The 24,003-nt window shown below is 30.0% G+C and overlaps 4 protein-coding genes across 6 annotated transcripts; all 4 read right to left on the bottom strand.

Moving 5' to 3' along the window:
* Positions 1 to 694: 694 nt before the first annotated feature.
* On the bottom strand, positions 695 to 2,553 carry LOC105648325 (BURP domain-containing protein 6). The gene is made up of 3 exons (XM_089726600.1): positions 2,447 to 2,553; positions 2,230 to 2,335; positions 695 to 1,825 (listed from the first exon to the last, which is right to left on the bottom strand). The coding sequence occupies exons 1-3, from the start codon at positions 2,492 to 2,494 to the stop codon at positions 774 to 776; spliced, it is 1,206 nt and encodes a 401-aa protein (XP_089582726.1). The 5' UTR covers positions 2,495 to 2,553; the 3' UTR covers positions 695 to 773.
* A 2,377-nt stretch (positions 2,554 to 4,930) lies between these two features.
* On the bottom strand, positions 4,931 to 8,263 carry LOC105648324 (uncharacterized). Of its 2 annotated transcripts, none has more exons than XM_089715339.1 (3): positions 8,116 to 8,263; positions 7,864 to 7,972; positions 4,931 to 7,000 (listed from the first exon to the last, which is right to left on the bottom strand). In XM_089715339.1, the coding sequence occupies exons 1-3, from the start codon at positions 8,167 to 8,169 to the stop codon at positions 5,112 to 5,114; spliced, it is 2,052 nt and encodes a 683-aa protein (XP_089571465.1). In that variant the 5' UTR covers positions 8,170 to 8,263; the 3' UTR covers positions 4,931 to 5,111. The 2 variants fall into 2 exon arrangements, with proteins under 2 accessions (XP_089571465.1, XP_089571464.1); XM_089715338.1 differs by having other exon boundaries at positions 8,104 to 8,202.
* Positions 8,264 to 15,294: 7,031 nt separating this feature from the next.
* LOC105648323 (BURP domain-containing protein 6) lies at positions 15,295 to 17,513 on the bottom strand. 2 transcript variants are annotated; one of them, XM_012234672.4, is made up of 3 exons: positions 17,372 to 17,513; positions 17,125 to 17,233; positions 15,295 to 16,486 (listed from the first exon to the last, which is right to left on the bottom strand). In XM_012234672.4, the coding sequence occupies exons 1-3, from the start codon at positions 17,423 to 17,425 to the stop codon at positions 15,477 to 15,479; spliced, it is 1,173 nt and encodes a 390-aa protein (XP_012090062.1). In that variant the 5' UTR covers positions 17,426 to 17,513; the 3' UTR covers positions 15,295 to 15,476. The 2 variants fall into 2 exon arrangements, with proteins under 2 accessions (XP_012090062.1, XP_037491216.1); XM_037635288.2 differs by having other exon boundaries at positions 15,295 to 16,474.
* A 3,178-nt stretch (positions 17,514 to 20,691) lies between these two features.
* Positions 20,692 to 23,261, bottom strand: LOC105648817 (uncharacterized). Its single transcript, XM_089715759.1, has 3 exons — positions 23,135 to 23,261; positions 22,911 to 23,019; positions 20,692 to 22,654 (listed from the first exon to the last, which is right to left on the bottom strand). The coding sequence occupies exons 1-3, from the start codon at positions 23,186 to 23,188 to the stop codon at positions 20,880 to 20,882; spliced, it is 1,938 nt and encodes a 645-aa protein (XP_089571885.1). The 5' UTR covers positions 23,189 to 23,261; the 3' UTR covers positions 20,692 to 20,879.
* Between the last annotated feature and the right edge of the window lie 742 nt (positions 23,262 to 24,003).

The raw sequence follows: 24,003 nt of genomic DNA, 5'->3' as shown, positions 1-24,003 counted from the left end.
AGAAAAATTTAAGAGAGGAAATTTCATTTCAAGAAATTGTTGACATAGAGGCAAAAGCATTCCATATTTTCCTTCTTGCATTTTCCTTGTTATAGGCTTGTGGAATAGGAGTGTTTGGCAACTTGGAATGCAGCATCATCCTTTTACCTCCACCTTATTGAGTACTATATGTATATATATAAATTGAGGCTTACACAATGAAAAAAATTTATCTACATCCATTGAATAGATCGATTTCATATACTAAACTAATCAAAAATAATTTTTCGAATAAAATGAGAGTATTTTTTACTATGTACAGGGAAAAAAACAATAATAATTTTTAAAATACTCATTTTGATTTGATTTGATATATGGACAATTCTATGCGCCGGATATAAAAATATCATATCTCGCACACTTTAAGTTTGAGAATCTACATGTCACTCTCATTGAACAACGTGTGTTTTCATAAGTCTATTTAGTTTAAATAATAAATTTTTTTTGTGAAAGAAAATATTTAAGTTCTAATATAATATATGGATGTGATTAATTAATTCATAAAATAAAAATAACAGCTCATAATATTTAATTGAAAAGAAAATAATTTGGAATTATTTGAGATGTCCACAAGTGCAGGAAAACTTAAAAGAAATATAACCACAGCATTTCGTTATACGACATAGCACTAACCTTGCATATAGATTAACAGAGATTGCCACTTAAAAAGAGTGCATTATTGAGAAAAGTAGCACAGTTACAAGTACAACTACAGAGTATGCTTAAACTCTAATTTAGTTATTAGAGACCACAACAAGTGTATCACTTCTGATAAAGTGACAGACAGTTCCTTCCCCTGGCTTCATGTTGAGGAGCAAGAAGGCCAAGTGTCCTGGATTCCAAGAAGAGGTATCAAAATGGCAAACAGCTACTGCTTTAGCCTTAGTACCATCAGCACCCACCACCGAAGCGGTGTAAACTTTAGTGCCATTGAGTGCGTGGCAATAATACACAGCATATGGATATTTCTGCTTGTGACACACTATATGATTTTCTCCAATAAATTTGACATCCATGATCGTATACTCTTGCTCTTTTTTCGGTTTATCTATCTCGTTGAAAAGGACTTGAGTTTTATTCCCAACATGTTTAACACTGAAATCGACTAAAGACTCTAAAGAAGTGGCACAATACCTATCTTCTCCTTTAATGCCTGGTGATTCACAATCTTCTATAGTTTGTTTTATGACTTTGGCTTGTTGTGATTCAGGTTTTACAGAGAAACACTTTAAAATTTCTGAAAATTTATCAGTTGAAAAAGGTATGGAATTAGCAACTTGACGAGATAAGATTCTAGCTTTGTTTGTTGATTTAGTTATATGAAGTTTCATTTTTCGGTTGATATGGAGATCATTATAAACAAAAAACACAGTTGAATTAGGGAGATTATGTTTATGAAATTTTTCTTCATATCTTTTTCCATATTTTTCCCTCCTATCATCCACAGCTTCCTCAAATGCATTTTCATATCTTTTTCCATATTTTTCTCTTCTATCATCTGCACCTTCCTCAAAAGCATTCTCATATCTTTTTCCATATTTTTCTCTCCTATCATCTACACCTTCCTCAAAAGCATTCTCATATCTTTTTCCATATTTTTCTCTTCTATCATCTGCACCTTCCTCAAAAGCATTCTCATATCTTTTTCCATATTTTTCTCTCCTATCGTCCACACCTTCCTCAAAAGCATTCTCATATCTTTTTCCATATTTTTCCCTCCTATCATCCACACCATATTCGGACTGCTTCAAGCCCATATCCCAAAAGGTATTTTTATCTTTGCCACCTGCTTCCAATAGCCAGAAAAAGCAACCAAGTTAAGGTACACATATTAATTCAATTTGAAACTTATAAGCTATAATTAACAAATGTTATTACAATGTAAGTTCTTCTGTTCTTAAAAAACAGTTCCCAAAAATGAAAAGAAATGTTCGATGATTATCAGGTCCATGAAATTTCTAATGATGAGAAATGAATAATATATTTGTCAATGCCCTTCTTTTGTTAACTCGGAAACGTTTGGAGAAAAAAATTATCAGGTCCGAATTCGAAACCGCTTGCAATTCTATCAGCGAAGCATTTGAATGCTGGAAATGTAATTCCGTGGCTTATTATTTCCATGCCAAGTTATTATTATTTGGAAATCTATAATATTAAGATGGGAAAGTTACTATTTAGTCTAAAACAAACCAGGCTGCAGAAGATTTAGAAGATCTTGTGGGATAGGAGTGTTTGGCAACTTCGAATGCCAATACTCCTCAGCAGGTAGAGCAGCATTACTTCCTATCACCACCACCTGCCATCAAAGTTTCAAAACTTACTTAAAAAAAAAAAAAAAAAAAAAAAAAAGGGAAAACGTAAAAATGGTTATAGTTAAAGCTTCGATTTTCTAAAAAAGAATGCTTACAGAGAGTAAAGCTAGGGTTGCAACGAAACGAAACTCCATTGAAACCATCAAGCAAACACTATGATAACTTGGAAAATGCAGGAAGACGTACCACTCATTTATAGGAGTTCTGTTCTTAATAATACAAAATTGGGTGTCTAAGTTGCTGAGACCTAGGTCAAACTTCCATATTCAGTTAACAATCTCAGTCTTGGACAATACTCTAAAAATATTGTTTAACTCCAAATTGGTGTTTTTACCTTGCATGGGTGGCCTCCGTGTCAACCTGCATGGGCGGAATCTGTTACTCTGTCAACCTGAAGCGTACTAGGGGCCCATGTGAAGCCAGGTGGGGCTCACTCAGAATACTCCTGCGATTACAATTCTTCGAGTCATCCCATTGCCTTTTGATTTAGTGACTTCGTCTATTCTCTACAACAAGACAAAAAAAGTCACGTATTTTCTTGTCGTTTCCTTCCAAGTAAAGATACGCTATGCTTATCTCTAATTTGGGTTTTGATCAAATTACTCAGACGAGATAAACGACATTTTAATATCATATGCTAATGCAATACCATAGATTTAATGGGCTTCGATGGGTTTGGTTAAGCTGATCTTTTTTTTGTTTGGTTAAGCTGATAGTGAGATTTATTTTTCCTACCCAAAATAAATCTGCAAAGGAAAAAGAGAAAATTTTATTTTAATATACAATAATAGAATATAATATATTATATAATTTGAAAAGGAAAATGAGGAAAAACTGCTCATGCACCTTAAAAATTTGAGTAGGTTAAAAATAAAATGTGCATACTTAATTTAAAAAAAAAAAAAAACAAAACAAAACCAAACAAGACGCGCCATAATTATATTTGATACGTTAGTCAATAGTCTGTAACTCATTCATTGACAATAGATCTTTCTTTTGGTAGATCCAAAATGAATTTACAGATATTATTCGTAAAATGTTAGAATAAATTTTTACTTGAGAAACAGCGAAAGAAGATGAGGGTTTCTTGAGCCGTATTTAAAAAAGAATTTACATTTTTTTTTTTATTTTGCTCCATTTAGGAATATTGCCCCACAATTTCTCTCTTCCATCTCCATGCATACATCCAGTGCGATAGCCTTCAATCCTACTCTATCGCATCCATGGTCGTCCTGTCACCTCCATCCAGCCATTTATTGCCATTGTCGTGTTGTGCGGTGCCCACTCAAGTGGAACCCACGATAAATTTGAAAAGAAAAAAAAAAGTATTATTTAATGAGGTTGGCAGAAGGTTGGCAACCAATCTAAATGAAGAGCCGTGTGTAACTCACATTTCCTCTCCTATAAATAGGGGAGGATTTTCCTCAGTTGTCGCACACAGCAGAAAGAGAAAAATGTAGCGAGAGAGAGTGTTAGCGTTTAGGATTAGTATCCTAAACCGTGGGGAGAGAAAAATAGTGAGGATTGTTTTCGGGTGTTTTTGGAAAACACTTGTATGCCAATATTTTTTGTATTACTCTCTTTGTGTACCTACTATTGTTTTAATAGTGGAAGAATTATTCGGAGTTTGTCCCGTGGACGTAGCCCTAAAACAGTTGAAGGTGAACCACGTAAATTTCTGTGTATCCCATTTCTATTTTTCCGCTGCTTAATTATTCTCGTAATTTTATTGCCGGTATCCTAACATGTCATCCTTGTGGCTGATCCAATGGATTTCTCTACATTTTTTCATTTAATCACTAAATTATAGTTCAAATATTAAAATAATAGATATTAAATAGGAATATTTTTTGTCAATTCATTACCTAAGAGAGTAAATATGAAGTCAAATTATCAATCAATAAGGTGTAGAAGTCTCCATCCATACTAAAAATATGAAATTTATTTAATTTACAAATAAAATAGAATTGAAATATGTATACATATATATATATATATATATATATATAATTAATTATTACTTAAATGTATATAATAATTTTATTTCATAAAGTCACGATAATTATTTTATATGATTAAATTTTATGTATTTCACAACACTGGAACTGGAAGGAATTTTTTGCGTGTTTCCAGTATAAGTAAATGAATATCACGTGCACAGGCCATCTGGCAAACAGACAAATTAAATTTTTTTTCTTATTACTGTCTCCGTCGATTCTCTACAACAAGACAAAAACGTCACGTATTGTCTTGTCGTTTCCTTCCACACTGTAAAGATACGCTATGCTCATCTCTAATTTGGGCTTTTGATCCAATTACTCGCTCAGATTAACCACATTTTAATATCATAACGATACGATAGATTCAGTGGGCCTCAATGGATTTGGGCTTTCTTCAATTTGTTGGCAGGCGTTTAAGCGCTTTTTTTTTTTTTTTTTTTTTTTTTTTAAGGATTTAAGCGCTTAATTTAAAATAATGATCAAATTAATTTAAAATTGTTTGTTCTAGTATATAGTCGAGCTCATATTTCACATTTTAGTCATAAATTGGAATTATTTAAGATGTCCACGAGAAACAAGTGCACTAAACTCTCAATAAATTTAATTAAGCAGAACATTGTAGTGCAATATACTAACTTTACATATGGAGCAACATATGATGCTGAGCATGTTACACAAATACAAAGATTGTCACTTAAAAAAGTGGCTTATTGCGAAATTTAGCATAGGTACTAGTACAACTAAAATGCAAGCTTAAACTCTAAGCATGACGAAGAAGATTGGTATCACTGGAGGTTTTTTCAATATTTTCATCAATAGATACCATAACAAGCGTATCACTTCTAATAAAGTGACAAACTGTCCCTTCTCCGGGCTTCATGTTGAGGAGTAAAAAGGCCAAGTGTCCTGGATTCCAAGCAGATGTGTCTGAATGGCAAACAGCCACTGCTTTGGCTTTAGTACCATCAGCGCCCACCAACGGAGCTGTATAAACTTTAGTGCCATTTAGTGCATGGCAATAATATACAGCATACGGATATTTCTGCTTGTGACACACTACATGATTTTCTCCCATGAATTTGACATCCATGATTGTGTACTCTTGCTCTCTTTTGGGTTCATCTATCTCATTAAAAAGAACTTGAACTTTATTCCCAACATGCTTAACACTAAAATCAATCAAAGACTCTAAAGAAGTGGGACAGTATCTGTCTTCTCCTTTAATACCAGGTGACTCGCAATCCTCTACAGTTTGTTTTATGACTTTCCCTTGGCTTGATTCAGGGTCTACTGAGAAACGTTGAAAAATTTCTGACAACTTATCAGTTGAGAAAGGTATGGAATCAGCAACTTGACGAGGCAAGATTCTAGCTTTGTTTGTAGATTTTGTTACATGAAGTCTCATTTTTTGCCCTGCATGAAGATCATTATATATAAAGAACACAGTTGAGTTAGGGAAATTATGTTTATGAGATTTCTTTTCATATCTTTTTCCATATTTTTCCCTTTTGTCTTCCGTGTTTTCCTTAAAAGCATTATCATAACGCTTTCCATATTTTTCTCTTCTGTCATCCACATTTTCTTCAAAAGCATTTTCATATCGCTTTCCATATTTCTCCCTCCTGTCATTTGTATCTTCTTCAAAAGCATTTTCATATCGCTTCCCATATTTCTCCCTCCTGTCATTCGTACCTTCTTCAAAAGCATTTTCGTATCGCTTTCCATATTTTTCTCTTTTGTCATCTACACTTTCTTCAAAAGCATTTTCATACCGCTTTCCATATTTTTCTCTTTTGTCATCTACACTTTCTTCAAAAGCATTTTCATATCGCTTCCCATATTTCTCCCTCCTGTCATTCGTACCTTCTTCAAAAGCATTTTCATACCGCTTTCCATATTTTTCTCTTCTATCATCTATACTTTCTTCAAAAGGATTTTCGTATCTCTTCCCATATTTCTCCCTTTTGTCATCTACACTTTCACTGACAGCATTTTCATATCTCTTTCCATATTTCTCTCTTCTATCATCCACACTTTCTTCAAAAGCATTTTCATATCTCTTCCCATATTTCTCCCTCCTATCATCTACACTTTCACTGAAAGCATTTTCATATCTCTTCCCATATTTCTGCCTCTTATCGTCCATTCCCTCTTCAAAAGCATTTTCATATCTTTTGCCATATTTCTCTCTTCTATCATCCATTCCCTCCTGAAAAGCAGCATCATAACGTTTTCCATATTTCTCCCTCTCGTCATCTACACCTTCGATGAAAGCATTTTCGTATCCCTTGCCATATTTCTCCCTTCTATCTTCCATGCCTTCATCAAAAGCATTTTCGTATCGCTTCCCATATTTCTCTCTCCTGTCATCTACACCTTCAACAAAAGCGTTTTCATATCGCTTGCCATATTTCTCCCTTTTGTCCTCCATACCTTCATCAAAGCCATTTTCATATCGCTTTCCATATTTCTCCCTCCTATCATCTACACCTTCAAAAGCATTTTCATATCGTTTTCCATATTTTTCTCTCTTATCATCTACACTTTCTGTAGAAGCAACATCATAACGCTTTCCATATTTTTCTCTTCCATCATCAAAAGTTTTATCCGCCAAGCCCATGTCCCAAAAGGTGCACTTGTCTCCCATATCTGAATACATTGCAAATAAAAGAAAAAATAAGAAAAAGAAACATTCAAGGACTTACCAGAACTGAAAAGACATACCAACGCATTGAAGAATAATTCTTTAAAAACTTAAGCTTTGGTAAACAAAGATTACAGTAATTCTTGAAGGACATAAAGACAGATTGTTATGATGAAGGGTCTTCTGTTCTAAAAACTAAGTTCATCCAAAAGCATGTAACATGTTGTCGATCAATGTCGAAACCAAAAGCTACGTAGTTAAACTACATTATTCTGAAACATTTCTTTGCTAAAAGTGCATCGTTTTTATTTTTTATTTTTTATTTATCTCTTTTCTAAACTTGAAGAAGGGATAGAGAGAGGGAGGGAGAGTGGGGAGTGTCCCAGTATCAAGTTCAGGTTAGATATCTTGCTTCTGTCAGTGAGCCGCGTGCAAAAGTTTTTTCAAAGTCAATCGTCCAATATGTCAAAAAGTCAAATAAAATATTAGCCTCATGACCATAAATGTTGAAGGCTTTTACTTACAACACAAACTAAGAGATGATCCATCAAATAAAATATATTAATATTGATTAATGTTCTTTAACTTAAAAATAAAAGATAAATATTTACTAATTAATAAATTTTTAAAAAACATGAAAAAAAGGCTGATCTACAACCTTAAACCCATATATTATAAAATAAAAAAAAGGTAGTATATTATCTATAAAAGCATTATATTTGATCTGCTCTCCAGTGGAGGGGTAAAAAAGAAATATATTGATCTGCAGAAAAATACTTTAACCCGTATTGCTGCAATGCCCACGAAATTTCTACTAATAAGAGCAATGAATAATGTTAGTAGAGAAATATTAAGATGAGAAAGAAACCGGGCTGAAGAAGACTCAGAAGATCTTGTGGAAGAGGAGTGTTTGGCAACTTGGAATGCCAATACACCTCAGCAGGTAAAGCAGCATTACATGTTCCTATTACCACCACCTGTCATTAAAATTTCCATTATATATCAAACCCACGTTTTTTTTCTTTTGATCAGAGTTTTAACTAAAGCTAAAACTGGCTAAAGGTGAAGCTTCGATTTTCTTTTTTGCGTAAAAGAAAGAAGAGATTACTATAATGCTTACAGAGAGTAAAGCTAAGGTCACAAGGACGCGAAACTCCATTGCCTTTGAAACCATCAATCAAACACTTTGATAATGCTGATAACTTGTGCGGTAATGGAGGAAGACCTATCACCTATTTATAGGACTTCTATTCCATAATGGGAGAAAATGCTAATAATAATGAAAAGGAAAGCCAAGAGACGTTATAATTGATGTACGCTACAAGTAGCTACGTGTCGAAAATTCATTCTGATAAATTTTTATTGATTGATTCCTAACTTTTTTTTTTTTTTTTTGTGGCCTCCGATGTCCTGTGTTTTCTAGTGGGTACACTTAAGAAAATAATAAAAGGAAAATGAAATTACTTTTTATTTTAAAAGAAAAATATGTTATGAATATTGTTGGAATACGTGGGTAATCCCACATTGGATAAATACAACTAACTAAAAGGACATATAATGTGAAGGGTGAACCAACCAAAATGGCTTAGGCCATTTTGTGTTAAAGGTAAGTCCAACTCATTATAAGCCCAATATTAAATAAATAATTGAATTTGATTCGATTAACTGCTCCTAGGCCTAGATTCTCAACAAATATTAAAAAATTTATTAAAATAAAAGAAAAGATTTATATTTTGATTGTTAAAATAGATAGCAAAGATTAACAGAATCAATAATGTGATATTGGTTGAAGAAAGGTTGATAAAAAAACAAAGAAAAAGAAAAAGGATTATGATTAGACATTAGAACATGATTAAGGTAGTTTGAAATACTCCCTCCGTTTTATTGTTTTTGTCCGTTTTTTTTTAATTTCAGATTATGGTTATATATCCTTTTTTTAGAAAAAAAAAAATAATTGTTGGGATTTATATTCCAGTACTCTTATTTTATGTGTATTTTTATTAATAAAGCTATTTGTATTATCTCCGATTATTAGTCAAGTTTATGACTTTGATGGCCTTGATTCTTATATTAAAAAATTAAATTTAGATTAGTATATAGTCATTTAATTATAATAGAATAATATAGATTATTTAATATTCTTTCGATCCACTTTTATTTGTGATTTAAAATTTTATATGATAATTAAAAAATAATTAAGTCATTTAAAGTAAAATCAATATATTTTTTAATTCACTAGAGGCGTTTATAAGCCGAAATAATACTGCGGACTATACAATTAGGGGTAGTTCTCCCCTTGGGCTCATCAAATTGGTAAAAACAACTGTGATCGAGAGGTCTCGAACTCATTCCTAATATAAGTGAAAAGACCAACCAGACCACCACCTAATTCACAAAATAAATATTCTTTAATTTAATATAAGTACGCTTTGCCTCGTTTAATTACTCAAATTTCAACCATTGTTTAGATTTGTAGAGAAAGAGCATTATTGCCGGCGGCTATGAATACCAATCAGATTAGATATTATAATCATCAGCCGTTGGATCAGGAAAAGTCCATTCATTTAGTACATCAATAGCTCATAGCACATGGTCACCATCGACGAGTCAGCAAATTTAGCCGTTGGATTAATATTTTATTTTTAAGCTTATTTTATACATCATATTTTGTTAGCCATCCGATCCTATGGCTATTACTCTAATTTATTAATGTATGCCGTCGATATTCTTTAATATTCACAACTATATTAAAAATTTAAATAATAAAACCTCAAACCAGTTGAGACAAAGTATTTTTTGAAACAGGACTAAGGGTAAGCAAATGGTCCAAATCGACTTTAAATCCAATCGAACCGCCGTGTAGAATTGTAAAATTTTCAGGATAAATTGAATCAAATTAAGATTATTGTAGAAATCAAATTAAATTGAATCAGGTGGGTTCGATCTGTTTTTTTTTTTAATTTTTGATAGATCAGTTCATTTCTAAATCTAAACAGTTTGATTTTCTAAAACAAAATGAACTATCTTGAAACTTTGATTTGGACAAGGTGGGTTGGATTTATTTCTACGAACAGTTAGATTTTTTATTTTTTATATATGAAGGTACAATAATACAGATAAAATTATAATTTTAATTATTTTTCATCGAATACGTGTGAACACAGTATTTACTTTTCCCTCGTATTTTCTCCATTTCGTCGCAAACAAAGAAAAAAACTTTATTTATTATTTTTCCTAATTTTTTTCCACCAATCCAAACGTGAATTCAGTATATATTTTTTTTGTTAAATTATCAATATCGGATGCTATTACCAAAAACTAATTTAATGTATCGGGTCAGTATTGCGAACATATTGGCTTTTGAAAATGGGCAAGGGACCATTGGCTATTTCACCCGTGTGGTCCATTTCCGCAAAAAAATTAAAAAAGAAAAGAAAAGAAATGGTCCCCACTCCCTCCTCGCACTCTGACATCGACTGGATTGTCCCTTACTACCCTCTACTTTTTGTTGTTATCTCGTATGAAAGCGCACATTTAAAAGAAGTATTTTCTTCCGTATAATAAAAACTTTTAATTATATATATAATCAAAATTTTAATTTAACTATAATTAAAAGTAATGAAAAAAATAAAAGAAAAAAATAAATATAAACATAAAATAAACTACACCTAATAAATATAGATAATTAAAAAAAACATTAGTATATTTTTAAAATTCTAAATGAGAGTTGAAAGTAAAACAAAATATAATGATAATTTATCTCAATTAAAGTAAAATGAAAGGAATATTATTTTTTTTAAAAATATTTTTTACATTAGTATATTTTAATAATTTTAAAGATTAAATAAAATTATTACGTGGAGAATAAAAGATGTTATATTCAAGTGGACCGATCAAAGGAGTTTTCATGTCATTTAACAAATCGTAGAGAGAGCTATCCGTTACTATATAACTCACAAATCAACGAATTTTGAGGAAATTTTTATATATATTTTTTTTTCTTAACCATTGATCCATTATCCATAAGGTGATAAGGATAAGTGGGGCCGAAATTGATGAATGGACGGCATCTAAAGTGAGACCGTACACATTTTCACGTGATAAATGAGACATTTCAAAGGTGGATAAAAAGAAATGTCATAATTATTTTTAGAAAAAGAAGAATAATCGTGACACTGACACCGCACCAGGGATCACGTGACCATTCATTGCGTTCATGGTTCATCAAATTAATATTAATATTTTGTCAGATTGTCACGTGACCTAAAGTTTCTCTTGCTATAGACAGTGATCTGAAATTTATTTTAAGATAATAATAATATAATATAATATATAGTACAATTTTTCCAAAGGGATAAAGGAAAAAAAAATGTCCATAAAATTGAGTCGATTAAAAATAAAATATGCATATATGTAATTAAAAATATAATGACCGAAATAAAGAGAGACTAACAACTAATTTTGAAATTAAAAATTATTCAGTTGCTACTAAATATTATAGAAAAATTCCGCGCTTACGTTAGCGTTCAAATTAACAATAAAATAGCATTAAAATACAAGTAAAATGTTAAAGAAAATTGTGAAAAAATGTGATCTATTGTAATTGACCTCTATATTTAATAATTGACTTATAAGGACTAAGATTTTAAATTGTGAAAATAAATCCATTTTAGAATTAAAACAGTAAAATTAAAAATTACAGTTAAAAAGAATTATATCTGATTATATATTTTAAAAAATAAAATAGGAATACTTTTAAAATTTTTCAATTTTATTTATTTAATTTATAAATAAAATTATGGACTCAGTCTTTTTTTTTTTTAATTTAATAAAAGAGAACGTACGCGTTTCACGTGATAAATGATTATGGATATCACTGCACCGCTCATCTCCCTAACAGACAAATTCATAGAGTGAGAAATGTGTACAGCAAATCTTCGAGATTTTTCTTTCGGATCGATACAAGAAAAATTAATAAATTTATATTTATATTTTAATAAAATATTATATGTGAGATTTGCTGTACACATAGACTCCAATAATTTGTATGAATGCGGAGAAAATAATTAATACACGTCCAAGTCATGCAGATATGTGATTCTAATTTATACACTCACTTTCCTGAATTGCATTATATTCAAAGGGTTTTATAATGACTTTACTGTCATTAATGAATTTTGAAATTATTGTAATCATTGTCATAATACTTATTAGAATATAGTATCGAATGACAGAATAAAGAAAAAAATGTCTAAACCTTAGACTAAGCATTATAGGCACTTATATAACGGTTTATTATTTTTAAGAGAAAAATATATTTTTTATCCTTACATTTTGATATACTTAATTATCTTTTTCGTGTATAAATCTCTTTCTCTTTTCTCTCTAGTTTTTAATTCTAAATCTAGTTTAGCACTGCCGTTATTTATCAGCGGTAGCCCCTACCTCATACTTTCTAGTATCTTTTCCCCTTCATTTTTTTTTTTTTGTTTTTAATCTTCTTTTCCTTCAATAAACTCAGCTTTATTTCCTTATAATAGATCTATTTTTTTACTTTATTATGGTTGGTTGTCTCCATATTTAGAGTTTTTCTTATCTTTTTTTTTTTATATAAGGGTTTATTAGTAAACAAAATTATGATATATAATTTTATTTGGTTGGAGACATTAGATCTTGATTTGTAGGTACAGATCTTCGATCGATAGAGCCTAGTAGTGCGACATGTTCTTCCATTAATACTATCGACGCATAGCCACGGCGGAAATTCATTTATATTCGTCATATGTTGCAAATTATTAGAAAAGTAATCAAGTTATAGAAAATTCAGAGGAATTATTATTTTGACGTCCAAATCAATTAACAGACTAGTTACACTGCTATAAAAATTTATATCTTTTGTCAAGATTAACTTCAAGAGGAAAGATCTAATATCATATTTTTTTAGTTTTAATTTCATTATTCAAAATGACATGAATTCTTTTATTTCGTTAGAAGATCAGTGAACTCTATTAGTTACTAAAGTTCTATTTATAATCCATATGTTTATTTGTAATTTTTGATATTACTATTAACGAATTACATTTTTTTATAATCCATATGTTTATTTTAAAAATTGCATTATTTTATTCTTATAGTTTTTCTTCATTAAACGAAATTAACTTTCTATCCATTATTTGAAACTTAAGTCATTAACGGAACCAAACTATAAAAATAAAATAGCATAATTTTTAAAATATAAAACATATAATTAATTATATCAAAACTTAAGGACAAAAATGTAAACATTTTCCTTTTAGTTAATATGTATATAAGATTCGTTTTGTAATTACATAATTACTAGACATATCAAATGATAAATGGAAAGATAATTTCGTTCTCCGGGTTCAAACTACACGAATAAAATTATGTTATAAGATTAAATTAGTTAATTATGTGAAAATACTTGAATAAAAATATAATTTACAATTATTTTAATTATTGTATTTACAGTTACATCAATTAATGGTAGCCGGTGACCGAAACCACAATTTATTTTAGCAGTACCTTCTTCCAATTCTGGTCTTTTGCGAAGATGGAAAAAGAAAATGCAAAGGAAAGAAAGCGATAATGGTACCTACCCTGCACATGGTCATTTATGTAAAAAATAAATAAAAATTATATTATATAATACACCATAATAAGTGAGGTTTGCCAGGACTCTTATCCTCTCGGTCGTGCCACGTTGTCGAACATCAATTTTGAATTTGGATGAGATAAGAATATGGTTCTTTTCTTACCGGATTCTTGCCCTTTCACATTTGTACAATATCACGTTATTTTATAGTACGCCCGATCATCAATCCCGTGAAAATGGAGGTTCAAAATCGAAGCGTGATCTAATTAATCTATAAAATATTTAATAACTATATATATATATTAAAAATTAATAAATTTATTAAAATAAATTTCATGATAAATTGTAATTATAATTATAAATTCTTTTCCCAATGAATAAAAATAATTTTAGCATAATTAGAATTAAGATCGGATCGATTTGATTTAGATTTTCTCGAAATTAAAAATAATTTTATAAAATAAAAGTCAATTTAAACAGAGTCCAATCAAAACAGAGTCCAATCAAAATTACTTAAATAATTTAGAAGACTAAATTAAAAGAATTAAACTGACCAAATTTTGATAAATAAATATTAAAAATTTTGTATATGTTAAACTAATATATTTACTTTGATTTATTTTATTCTAAAACGTAACTGAAGCAAAGTAACCGAGCATTGGTAAAATTTAAATATAAGTCAAAATAAAACATTAAAATTGAGATAATTAATTATTTTTTTCATTTTTCCCTTTTATATAATTGACATTTAGAGCTTGTTTGTCGGAAGTGATGAGTTTTGATTACAAGCTTTAACCCAGTTATATTTATAATGATTGAATTATTTTCAATCAAATAATAAATTAATAATAATATATTTAATTCAGTTAATAATTTATTATAATTTAGACAAATTAAATAAATTTTATAATAAACGTGAAATATCAAAATGCCACTATAATCAAGGATGTGAGAGTGTGGCTTACACAAAAATTTAGTTGGACTTTAATTAAATTCAACAATAGATACACTTGTTCAACCTTATCATTATATGATATAAAGATAAAGTAGTGCTAATAATAAGTAGGTAAAAGTCTCTTTCCCGATTAATTCATTATATTATATTATATTATCATTATATAATATAATATAATAATAAATAGGTAAAAACTCTTATCACTATGTTATATTATCCATTAATTCCCAGCCTCTCAGCCATAAATAATAATTTAATTTTTGGCGTACTATTTCTTCCACTTTATTTGCTATTTTTTTTTAAAAAAAAAGTGTTAATTTTTATCAATTTATATATTAGTATCTCAACTAAATAAATATTAGTTATTGAAAATCAATAAAAAGGTTATTTGCAACGACCTTTTTAAATTAAAGTTCTATCCAAATTAATTAATAGCGTTTCTCTCTGTTTGACTAGTAATTTTTTTTAGTTAGGTACTTTTAAGAAAAAAAAAAAAAGAATTTGTTAGGTAGTTTTAGAAATTATATTTCAAGGAATCAATTAATTAAAGTTGAAATGTGAATTTAATTCGATAAAGTATAAGAATTGCACACTGCCAAGTGGGGTGGGATTGCTCACCAGCAAATACTAAAAACTTCAGTAATATTTTATTTCCTCATATGTTTTTTAATTTCAATAAAAAATTAATAATAAATATAATATATATTGCATGAAATCTAAAGCTCAACGCATACTGAATATATATATACTGGATCAACATACAATAGATAGGCACAAATGTTGAGCAAGTTCTAATACAAAGGTTGGCACTTAAAAAACATTGGCTTATTGCGAAACTTAGCATAGGTAGTAGTACAACTAGAAAGCAAGCTTAAACTCTAAGCACGACCAAGAAGATTGGTACCATTGGAGGTTAATTTTTTCCAGTATTTTCATTAGTGGATAACATAACAAGCGTATCACTTCTAATGAAGTGACAAATTGTCCCTTCGCCGGGCTTCATGTTGAGGAGTAAAAAGGCCAAGTGTCCTGGGCTCCAATCAGATGTGTCTGAATGGCAAATAGCCACTGCTTTGACTTTAGTAGCATCAGCGCCAACCAATGGAGCTGTATAAACTTTAGTGCCATTTAGTGCATGACAATAATACACAGCATATGGATATTTCTGCTTGTGGCACACTACATGATTTTCTCCCATGAATTTGACATCCATGATTGTGTACTCTTGAACTCTTTTGGGTTCATCTACCTGATTAAAAAGAACTTGAGCTTTATTGCCGACATGTTTGACACTAAAATCAATCAAAGACTCTAAAGAAGTGGGACAATATCTTTCTTCTCCTTTAATACCAGGTGACTCACAATCCACTATAGTTTGTTTCATCACTTTGCCTTGGCGTGATTCAGGGTCTACAGAGAAACGTTGAAAAATTTCTGACAATTTATCAGTTGAGAAAGGTATAGAATCAGCAACTTGACGAGGCAAGATTCTAGCTTTGTTTGTAGATTTTGTTATATGAACTTTCATTTTCTTCCCTGCATGAAGATCATTATATACAAAAAACACAGTTGAGCTAGGAAGATTATGTTTATGGAATTTCTCCTCGTATCTTTTATACTTTTCCCTCCTGTCCTCAGTGTTTTCCTCCAAAGGATCTCCATAGCGCTTATACTTTTCCCTCCCGTCCTCAGTGTTTTCCTCAAAAGGATCTCCGTAGCGCTTATACTTTTCCCTTCCGTCTTCGATGTTTTCCTCAAAAGCATTTTCATATCGCTTGCCATACTTCTCCCTTCTGTCATCTACGCTTTCTTTAAAAGTGGTATCATAACGCTTTCCATATTTTTCTCGTCTATCATCATAAGTCTTATCCGCCAAGCCCATGTCCCAAAAAATGGACTTATCTCCCGTATCTGAATGCATTGCTAATAAAAGAAAAAGATAAGAAAAGAAACCTTCAAGGACTTACAAGAACTGGTAAGATGGTAAGACATACACAGGCATTGCATAATAATTCTTTAACAACTCATGCTTTGGTTAACAAAGATTACTATAATTCTTCCAAAAAAAAAAAAAAAAAAAAAGGATTATTATAATGAAGGGTCTTTTGTTCTAAAAACTAATATATAGCTCTTCCAAAAGCATATGACATGTAAATTATCATGCACTAGAGCGACGCACGTAAAACGAATATCCAAGTTAAACTACGTTATTTTTCAAACATTTCTATCCCAAATGCATCTTTTTTATTTTTTATTTTTTATTTTTTTTCTCTTTTGTAAAATTGAAGAAGAGAGGGAATGTCCCAGTGTCAAGCTCAGGTTAGGTGTATTGCTTCTGTATGTGAGTCGCGTGCTAATGTTTTTTCAAAGTCAAATCACCCAATATGTCAGAAAATCAGATGCTGAATTAGAAAATAAAGTATTAGCCTCGTAAGCATAAATTATAAATGCTTTTACTTACAGCAGATCTGCTATGAGATGATCTGCTGCAATGACACGAAACTTCTACTAATAAGAGCAATGAATAACGTTTCTAGAGAAATATTGAAATGAGAACAAACCGGGCTGAAGAAGACTCAGAAGATCTTGTGGGATAGGAGTGTTTGGCAACTTGGAATGCCAATACACTTCAGCAGGTAGAGCAGCATTAGATGTTCCTATTACCACCACCTGCCATTAAAATTTTCATTACTTTACTTCTTTAGTCAGAGTTTTATTTACGCAGGAAAAAAAAAGCTTATACTGGTTAAATGTAAAGCTTCGATTTTTCTGTAGAAGAAAGTGCAGATTACTATATATAATGCTTACGGAGAGTAAAGCTAAGGTTGGAAGAACGCGAAACTCCATTGCCATTGAAACCATCAAGCAAAGACTTTGATAGTGCTGATAACTTGGATAATGCAGGAAGACCTACCACCCATTTATCGGAGTTCTATTCCATAATGAGACAAAACGCTAACCCCAACTAGAATTATAATAATAATAAAAATAAAGAAAGCTTATAGATATTATAATTGTTGTATCCTACAAGTTGCTAAGAGTCAAAAGCATTCTGACTAATTTGTATTGATTGATTCCAAACTTTATTTTAGGCTCCCATTTTGTGTGTTTTCGACTGTTTGGTACACTTAAATCAACAGCCTTTCAAAAAAAAAAAAAAAAAAAAAAAAAAAAAGATAAATCAAAAGAAAATTACAGAAAAGTTGAAGTAATAAAAGGAAAATGACTTTTTCTTTTTAAAATAAAAAACACTTTATAAATATTAAAGAATTTATTAAAATAAAAGAAAAGATTAATACTTTAACACATATTATTATTATTATTATTATTAGCCAATCTCTAAAGGCTGAATTATTTAACACAAATTACACTTTCAGCATACTTACTTCTTGGCAGTCCATAAGGGATAAAAATACTTATTTAGCATGATTTTTTTTTTTTGTTACATATTTATGATAATTATTAGTATTCCCCTAAAATTTTAATAATGAATTTCGTCTTTTACATGATCTTTGGGAAGGAAAAAAAAGGTAATAAATTATTACGTAAATTGAGTATATTACATTTAATTTAACATATTTGAACACCAAATTATCGAGGAATTGAAGTAATAATTATTAGTTATATACAAAGGGTAAACATGGAAAAAACTATTACTCTTTTGAACCACAAATGTGATAAGTATTTTGGAATCTAATACTTTTTTAGATGTGACAATTGTTTATGAATGGAGGCAGTAGTAACATTTCATATTTTCACACGAATTAAGAAAATTATTAGAACATATTTGATTTTTTAAAAATACATAGTGGAAATGTCTAAATCGTCCTTTTTAAAATTAAAAATTCCCCATTTACTACAAAATTAATGCTAATTTTATCTCATATTAAAGCACAACCATTAGAGTAGTACTTACATTTTATTTTTTCATGTCTTAATATAATGAAAAACTTTTAGTTATATGTATAGTCAAAATTTTAATTTAACTACAATTAAAGTAATGATAAAAAAAAATAGATGTAAACATAAAAATAAATTACACGTAATAAATATGAGTAAAATTTAAAAATAATATTAATATATTCTCAAAATCCTAAATGTGAACAAATTAAAATGACAATTTGTTGCTATTAAAGTAAAAAGGAGGGAGTACTATTTTTTAAATATTTTCTGCATTAATATATTTTAATAATTTTAAATATTAAATATAATTATTACGTGGAGAGTGAGAGATATTATATTCAAGTTCTACCGATAAGAAAAAATACATCATTTAATAAATTAAAGAGAGAGCTATCTCTTATTGTGTAACTTGCAAATCAACGAATTTTGAGGGAAATTTTGCATAGTTTTTTTTTTTTTTTTGGAATCATGGATGCATTATCCATATTAAGATTGGTCAAAATGCTAAACGCTATTTTTTATAGTGTCAAAATAACGTTTTATAAAAAGTTAACCTATGTGACGTTTAACTTTTAATATTTTATGAAAATCTATTCAAACAATTAACAGCTAAATATTACTAAAATAACTAACAGCCACCACAACAGCTAATGTCGCGGAATAAACCCTAAAGGGATAAATTAATGAATGAAACACAACTAAAGTGAGATCGTACACATTTTTTTTGAAATGTAACAAATTTTTTTTTTTTTTGAAAGAAAAAAAAGAGTGATAAACACATGAGCTTATACAAGATTCATAAATTTCTGATCTGGTTTTGTTTGGTTAAGCTGATAGTGAAATTTATCCAGCACGAAAAGATTTTAAAATATATATATTTTTTCTTTTTTACCAGTTTTGTTCAGAGTAATGTACAAACTGATTGTTTTGTTTTTTTTTTGGAAGTTAACTGATTGTTTTGTTGGTAGAAATGTTGGACTTTAATTGAATTCAACGAACTCTTATCATTAAATAAAGATAGAGTTGTACTAATAAGTAATTAAGTAGGTAAGAAGTCTTTTTCCCCGTTGTTATCTTTGTCTATTATCCATTAATTCCCATCCTTTCTGCTCTAAATAATAATTTAATTTGGTCATTAAATATTTCTACGACGTACAAATTTTTCTACTTCATTCACTATTTTTTAAAGTTTTTTTTTTTTCAACTTTACCAATTTATACATTTTTTTTGGTTTTTACCTCACATGTCCCTGATTTATTGGCTAAATCTAAATCTACTTGCGCTATATCAGGTTTATAAAGGAAAGCGTTTTTAGTAAAATTTTAGTATTTTTCACTCACATCATCTCTCCTATGCATCAATATCTCAAATAAATAAATATTAATTATTAAAAAATTGCTAAAAGGTTAATTGCAACAACCTTTTTTTAAATTAAAGTGGTTTATTTTTTTAAATTCCTATAAACTTAAAATGGAACAAAGATAATAATACGATTTTAAAAAAAAAACTTAATTTTAGATTGATTTTAATGAGAATTTTTAATTAAAAAATTAATCTATGGAATGAATTAATAATTGGAATTCATTTGCTTTTTTTTCTAAAATATTCTTAAAATGGTAATTTCATAAAAATAAATAACAAATATTAATTATATTTATAATATACTATATAATTTTTTATATTTTTATTAAAATAAATGTGTAAAAATTAAAAAAAAATATATTGATAAAATTATCTTATTTAACTTATTTATCTTGAATTTCTCTTTTAGTAAAGAAAAAAAAATTAAAATAAAACATTAAAATATTAACCCCTTGTCTTCCATGTCTATCTACATACATCTAGTTAATTTTTGTCGTTAGCTTAGCTTAAATTACAATAAATTTTAGATTATAAATTTTAAAATAGTATACTCTACATCTTAAACCATAATAACATCTTACATCCTAAAGTTCTAAAAACATATGAAGTTTAAACCGTAAATCATAAATCCTAAACTCTTAAATCCATCACATATATGTATGCACATTGATTTTAATTTTTTTTTACAATAGTAATTTTAGATAATTATATCTTTTAGCATGTCAGGACTTTTTAAAAGAAAAATAAAATAATGATCAAATTAATTTAAAATTATTTTTTAGCATATATATATATATAGTCGAGCTCATATTTCACAGTAGAGTCATAAATTGGAATTGTTTAAGATGTCTAGAAGAAACAAGTGCACTAAGACTCACAGGAAATTTAATTAAAACAACATTGTACAACATATTAACATTGCATATGCATCAACATGTGATAGGTAGGGATAAATGTTGAGCATGTTCTAATACAAAGGTTGGCACTTTAAAAAGTGGCTTATTGGGAAATCTAGCATAGCAGTAGTACAACGAGAAAGCAAGCTTAAACTCTAAGCTTGACTGAGGAGATTGGCATCATTGGAGCTTTTTTCAATATTTTCATTAGAGGATACCATAACAAACGTATCACTTCTAATAAAGTGACAGACTGTTCCTTCTCCTGGCTTCATGTCGAGGAGTAAGAAGGCTAAGTGTCCTGGATTCCATGCAGATGTATCTGAATGGCAAACTGCCACTGCTTTGGCTTTAGTACCGTCAGCGCCCACCAACGGAGCTGTATAAACTTTAGTGTTATGTAGTGCATGACAATAATAAACAGCATAGGGATATTTCTGCTTGTGGCACACTATATGATTTTCTCCCATGAATTTGACATCCATAATAGTGTACTCTTGCTCTCTTTTGGGTTCATCTACCTCATTAAAAAGAACTTGAGCTTTATTCCCAACATGTTTAACACTAAAATCAACCAAAGACTCCAAAGAAGTGGGACAATATCTGTCTTCTCCTTTAATACCAGGTGACTCACAATCATCTATAGTTTGTTTTATGACTTTGCCTTGGCTTGATTCAGGGTCTACGGAAAAACGCTGAAAAATTTCTAATAACTTATCAGTTGAGAAAGGTATGGAATCAGCAACTTGACGAGGCAAGATTCTAGCTTTGTTTGTAGATTTTGTTATGTGAAGTCTCATTTTCTGCCCTGCATGAAGATCATTATGTATAAAGAACACCGTTGAGTTGGGGAGATTATGTTTGTCAAATTTCCTTTCATATCTTTTTCCATATTTTTTCCTTTTGTCATCAGTGTTTTCCTCAAAAGCATTGTCATAACGCTTTCCATATTTCTTCCTCCTGTCATCCACACCTTCCTCAAAGGCATTTTCATATCGCTTACCATATTTCTTCCTCCTGTCATCCTCTCCTTCCTCAAAGGCGTTTTCATAACGCTTACCATATTTCTTCCTCCTGTCATCCTCTCCTTCCTCAAAGGCGTTTTCATACCGCTTACCATATTTCTTCCTCCTGTCATCCTCTCCTTCCTCAAAGGCGTTTTCATACCGCTTACCATATTTCTTCCTTCTGTCATCCACGCCTTCCTCAAAGTCATCCACGCCTTCCTCAAAGGCGTTTTCATATCGCTTACCATATTTCTTCCTCCTGTCATCCTCTCCTTCCTCAAAGGCATTTTCATATCGCTTACCATATTTCTTCCTCCTATCATCCTCTCCTTCCTCAAAGGCGTTTTCATACCGCTTACCATATTTCTTCCTTCTGTCATCCACGCCTTCCTCAAAGTCATCCACGCCTTCCTCAAAGGCGTTTTCATACCGTCTACCATATTTCTTCCTCCTGTCATCCACACCTTCCTCAAAGTCATCCATGCCTTCCTCAAAGGCGTTTTCATACCGCCTACCGTATTTCTTCCTCCTGTCATCCACGTCTTCCTCGAAAGCGTTTTCGTACCGCTTGTCATAACGCTTACCATATTTCTGCCTCTTGTCATCCACGCCTTCCTCAAAAGCATTTTCGTACCGCTTGTCATACCGCTTACCATATTTCTGCCTCTTGTCATCCACGCCTTCCTCAAAAGCGTTTTCGTACCGCTTGTCATACCGCTTACCATATTTCTGCCTCTTATCATCCACGCCTTCCTCAAAAGCATTTTCGTACCGCTTGTCATACCGCTTACCATATTTCTGTCTCTTGTCATCCATGCCTTCACCAAAAGCGTCTTCATACCGCTTTCCATATTTTATACGTCGATCATCAGAAGTCTTATCCATCAAACCCATGTCCCAGAAAGTGAACTTATCTTCCATATCTAAATACATGCAAATAAAAGAAAAAATAAAAAAAGATACATTGAATGATGTACAAGAATTGTTAAGACAAAAGCACGTATTAAGGATAATTCTTCAAAAACTTAAGCTGTGGTGAACAAAGATTACTGTAATTCTTCAAAAACAAAAAAAACAAAGACATTATAATGAAGGGTCTTCTGTTCTAAAAACTAATATATAGTTCTCCCAAAAGCATATAACATAGAAATTATCATGTAGTAGAGCTGAGAAACAAACCGGGCTGAAGAAGACTCAGAAGATCTTGTGGAATAGGCGTGTTTGGCAACTTGGAATGCCAATACACCTCAGCAGGTAGAGCAGCATTACATGTTCCTATTATCACCACCTGTCATAAAAATTTTCATTATATATCAAACTGGCGTTTCTAAATTTCCTTTGTTCAGAGTTTCAACTAACTAAAGCTGAAAAAGAAAGGACAGATTACTATATAAAATGCTTACAGAGAGTAAAGCTAAGGTTGCAAGGACGCGAAACTCCATTGCGATTGAGACCATCAAGCGAACACTTTGTTATTGCTGATAACTTGGATAATGCATGAAGACCTGCCACCCCTTTTATAGGAGTTCTATCCCATAATGAGACAAAATGCTAATAATAATAAAAAGGAAATCCAAGAGATATTCTAATTGTTGTAGCTTGTATCCTTAAAGTTCCTACGTGTCTTTGCCAATTTATTGTGCGAAACATGATTAGGATACTTTGAAACACTCCCTCCCAATTAATTGTTTTTGTCTTTTTCGTATTTATTTGAAATCATAGTTATATAACTTTTTTTTTTAAATAATAATTTGTGGGATTTCTTAGTTTATCCTTATTTAAGGTATATTTATATTTATATGACTAAAAATTATTATTATTATTATTATAACCGATTATTACCCAATTTTATAGGTTTGATGGTCTTAATTTTTACATTAAAAAATCAAATTTTGATTAGTATATATATGTCATTTAATAATATAAAAACACATGGATTATTTTTTTAGTAATAATTATATTTTAAAGCTCTCTCCAAAATACCGATTGCATTACACAATCACTAGAGTAGACTGTAATGTACTTCAATCACTAGATCAAATTATCTTGGATAAAATATATATATTATATAATACTCTTTCTATCCACTTTTCTTTGTGGTTTAAACCACTTCAACCACTTTTAATTAAAAAAAATAATTAAATCACTTGCATTAAGATAATTACTCTTAAAAAAACTTTTCTTCTCTTTTTTTTTCACCGATGACCCTTTTCATTTTTTGTTTGATTTTTTTACAAATAATACTCAAATATATTTACAGATTTGAGTTATT

This window comes from Jatropha curcas, chromosome 10 (genome assembly GCF_041381405.1).
Source record: "Jatropha curcas cultivar XTBG-Jc1 chromosome 10, XTBG_Jcur_1.0, whole genome shotgun sequence".
NCBI lineage: Eukaryota > Viridiplantae > Streptophyta > Magnoliopsida > Malpighiales > Euphorbiaceae > Jatropha > Jatropha curcas.
Note: the sequence above shows the minus strand (reverse complement) of the source record. Positions and strands in the feature narration are given on the sequence as shown.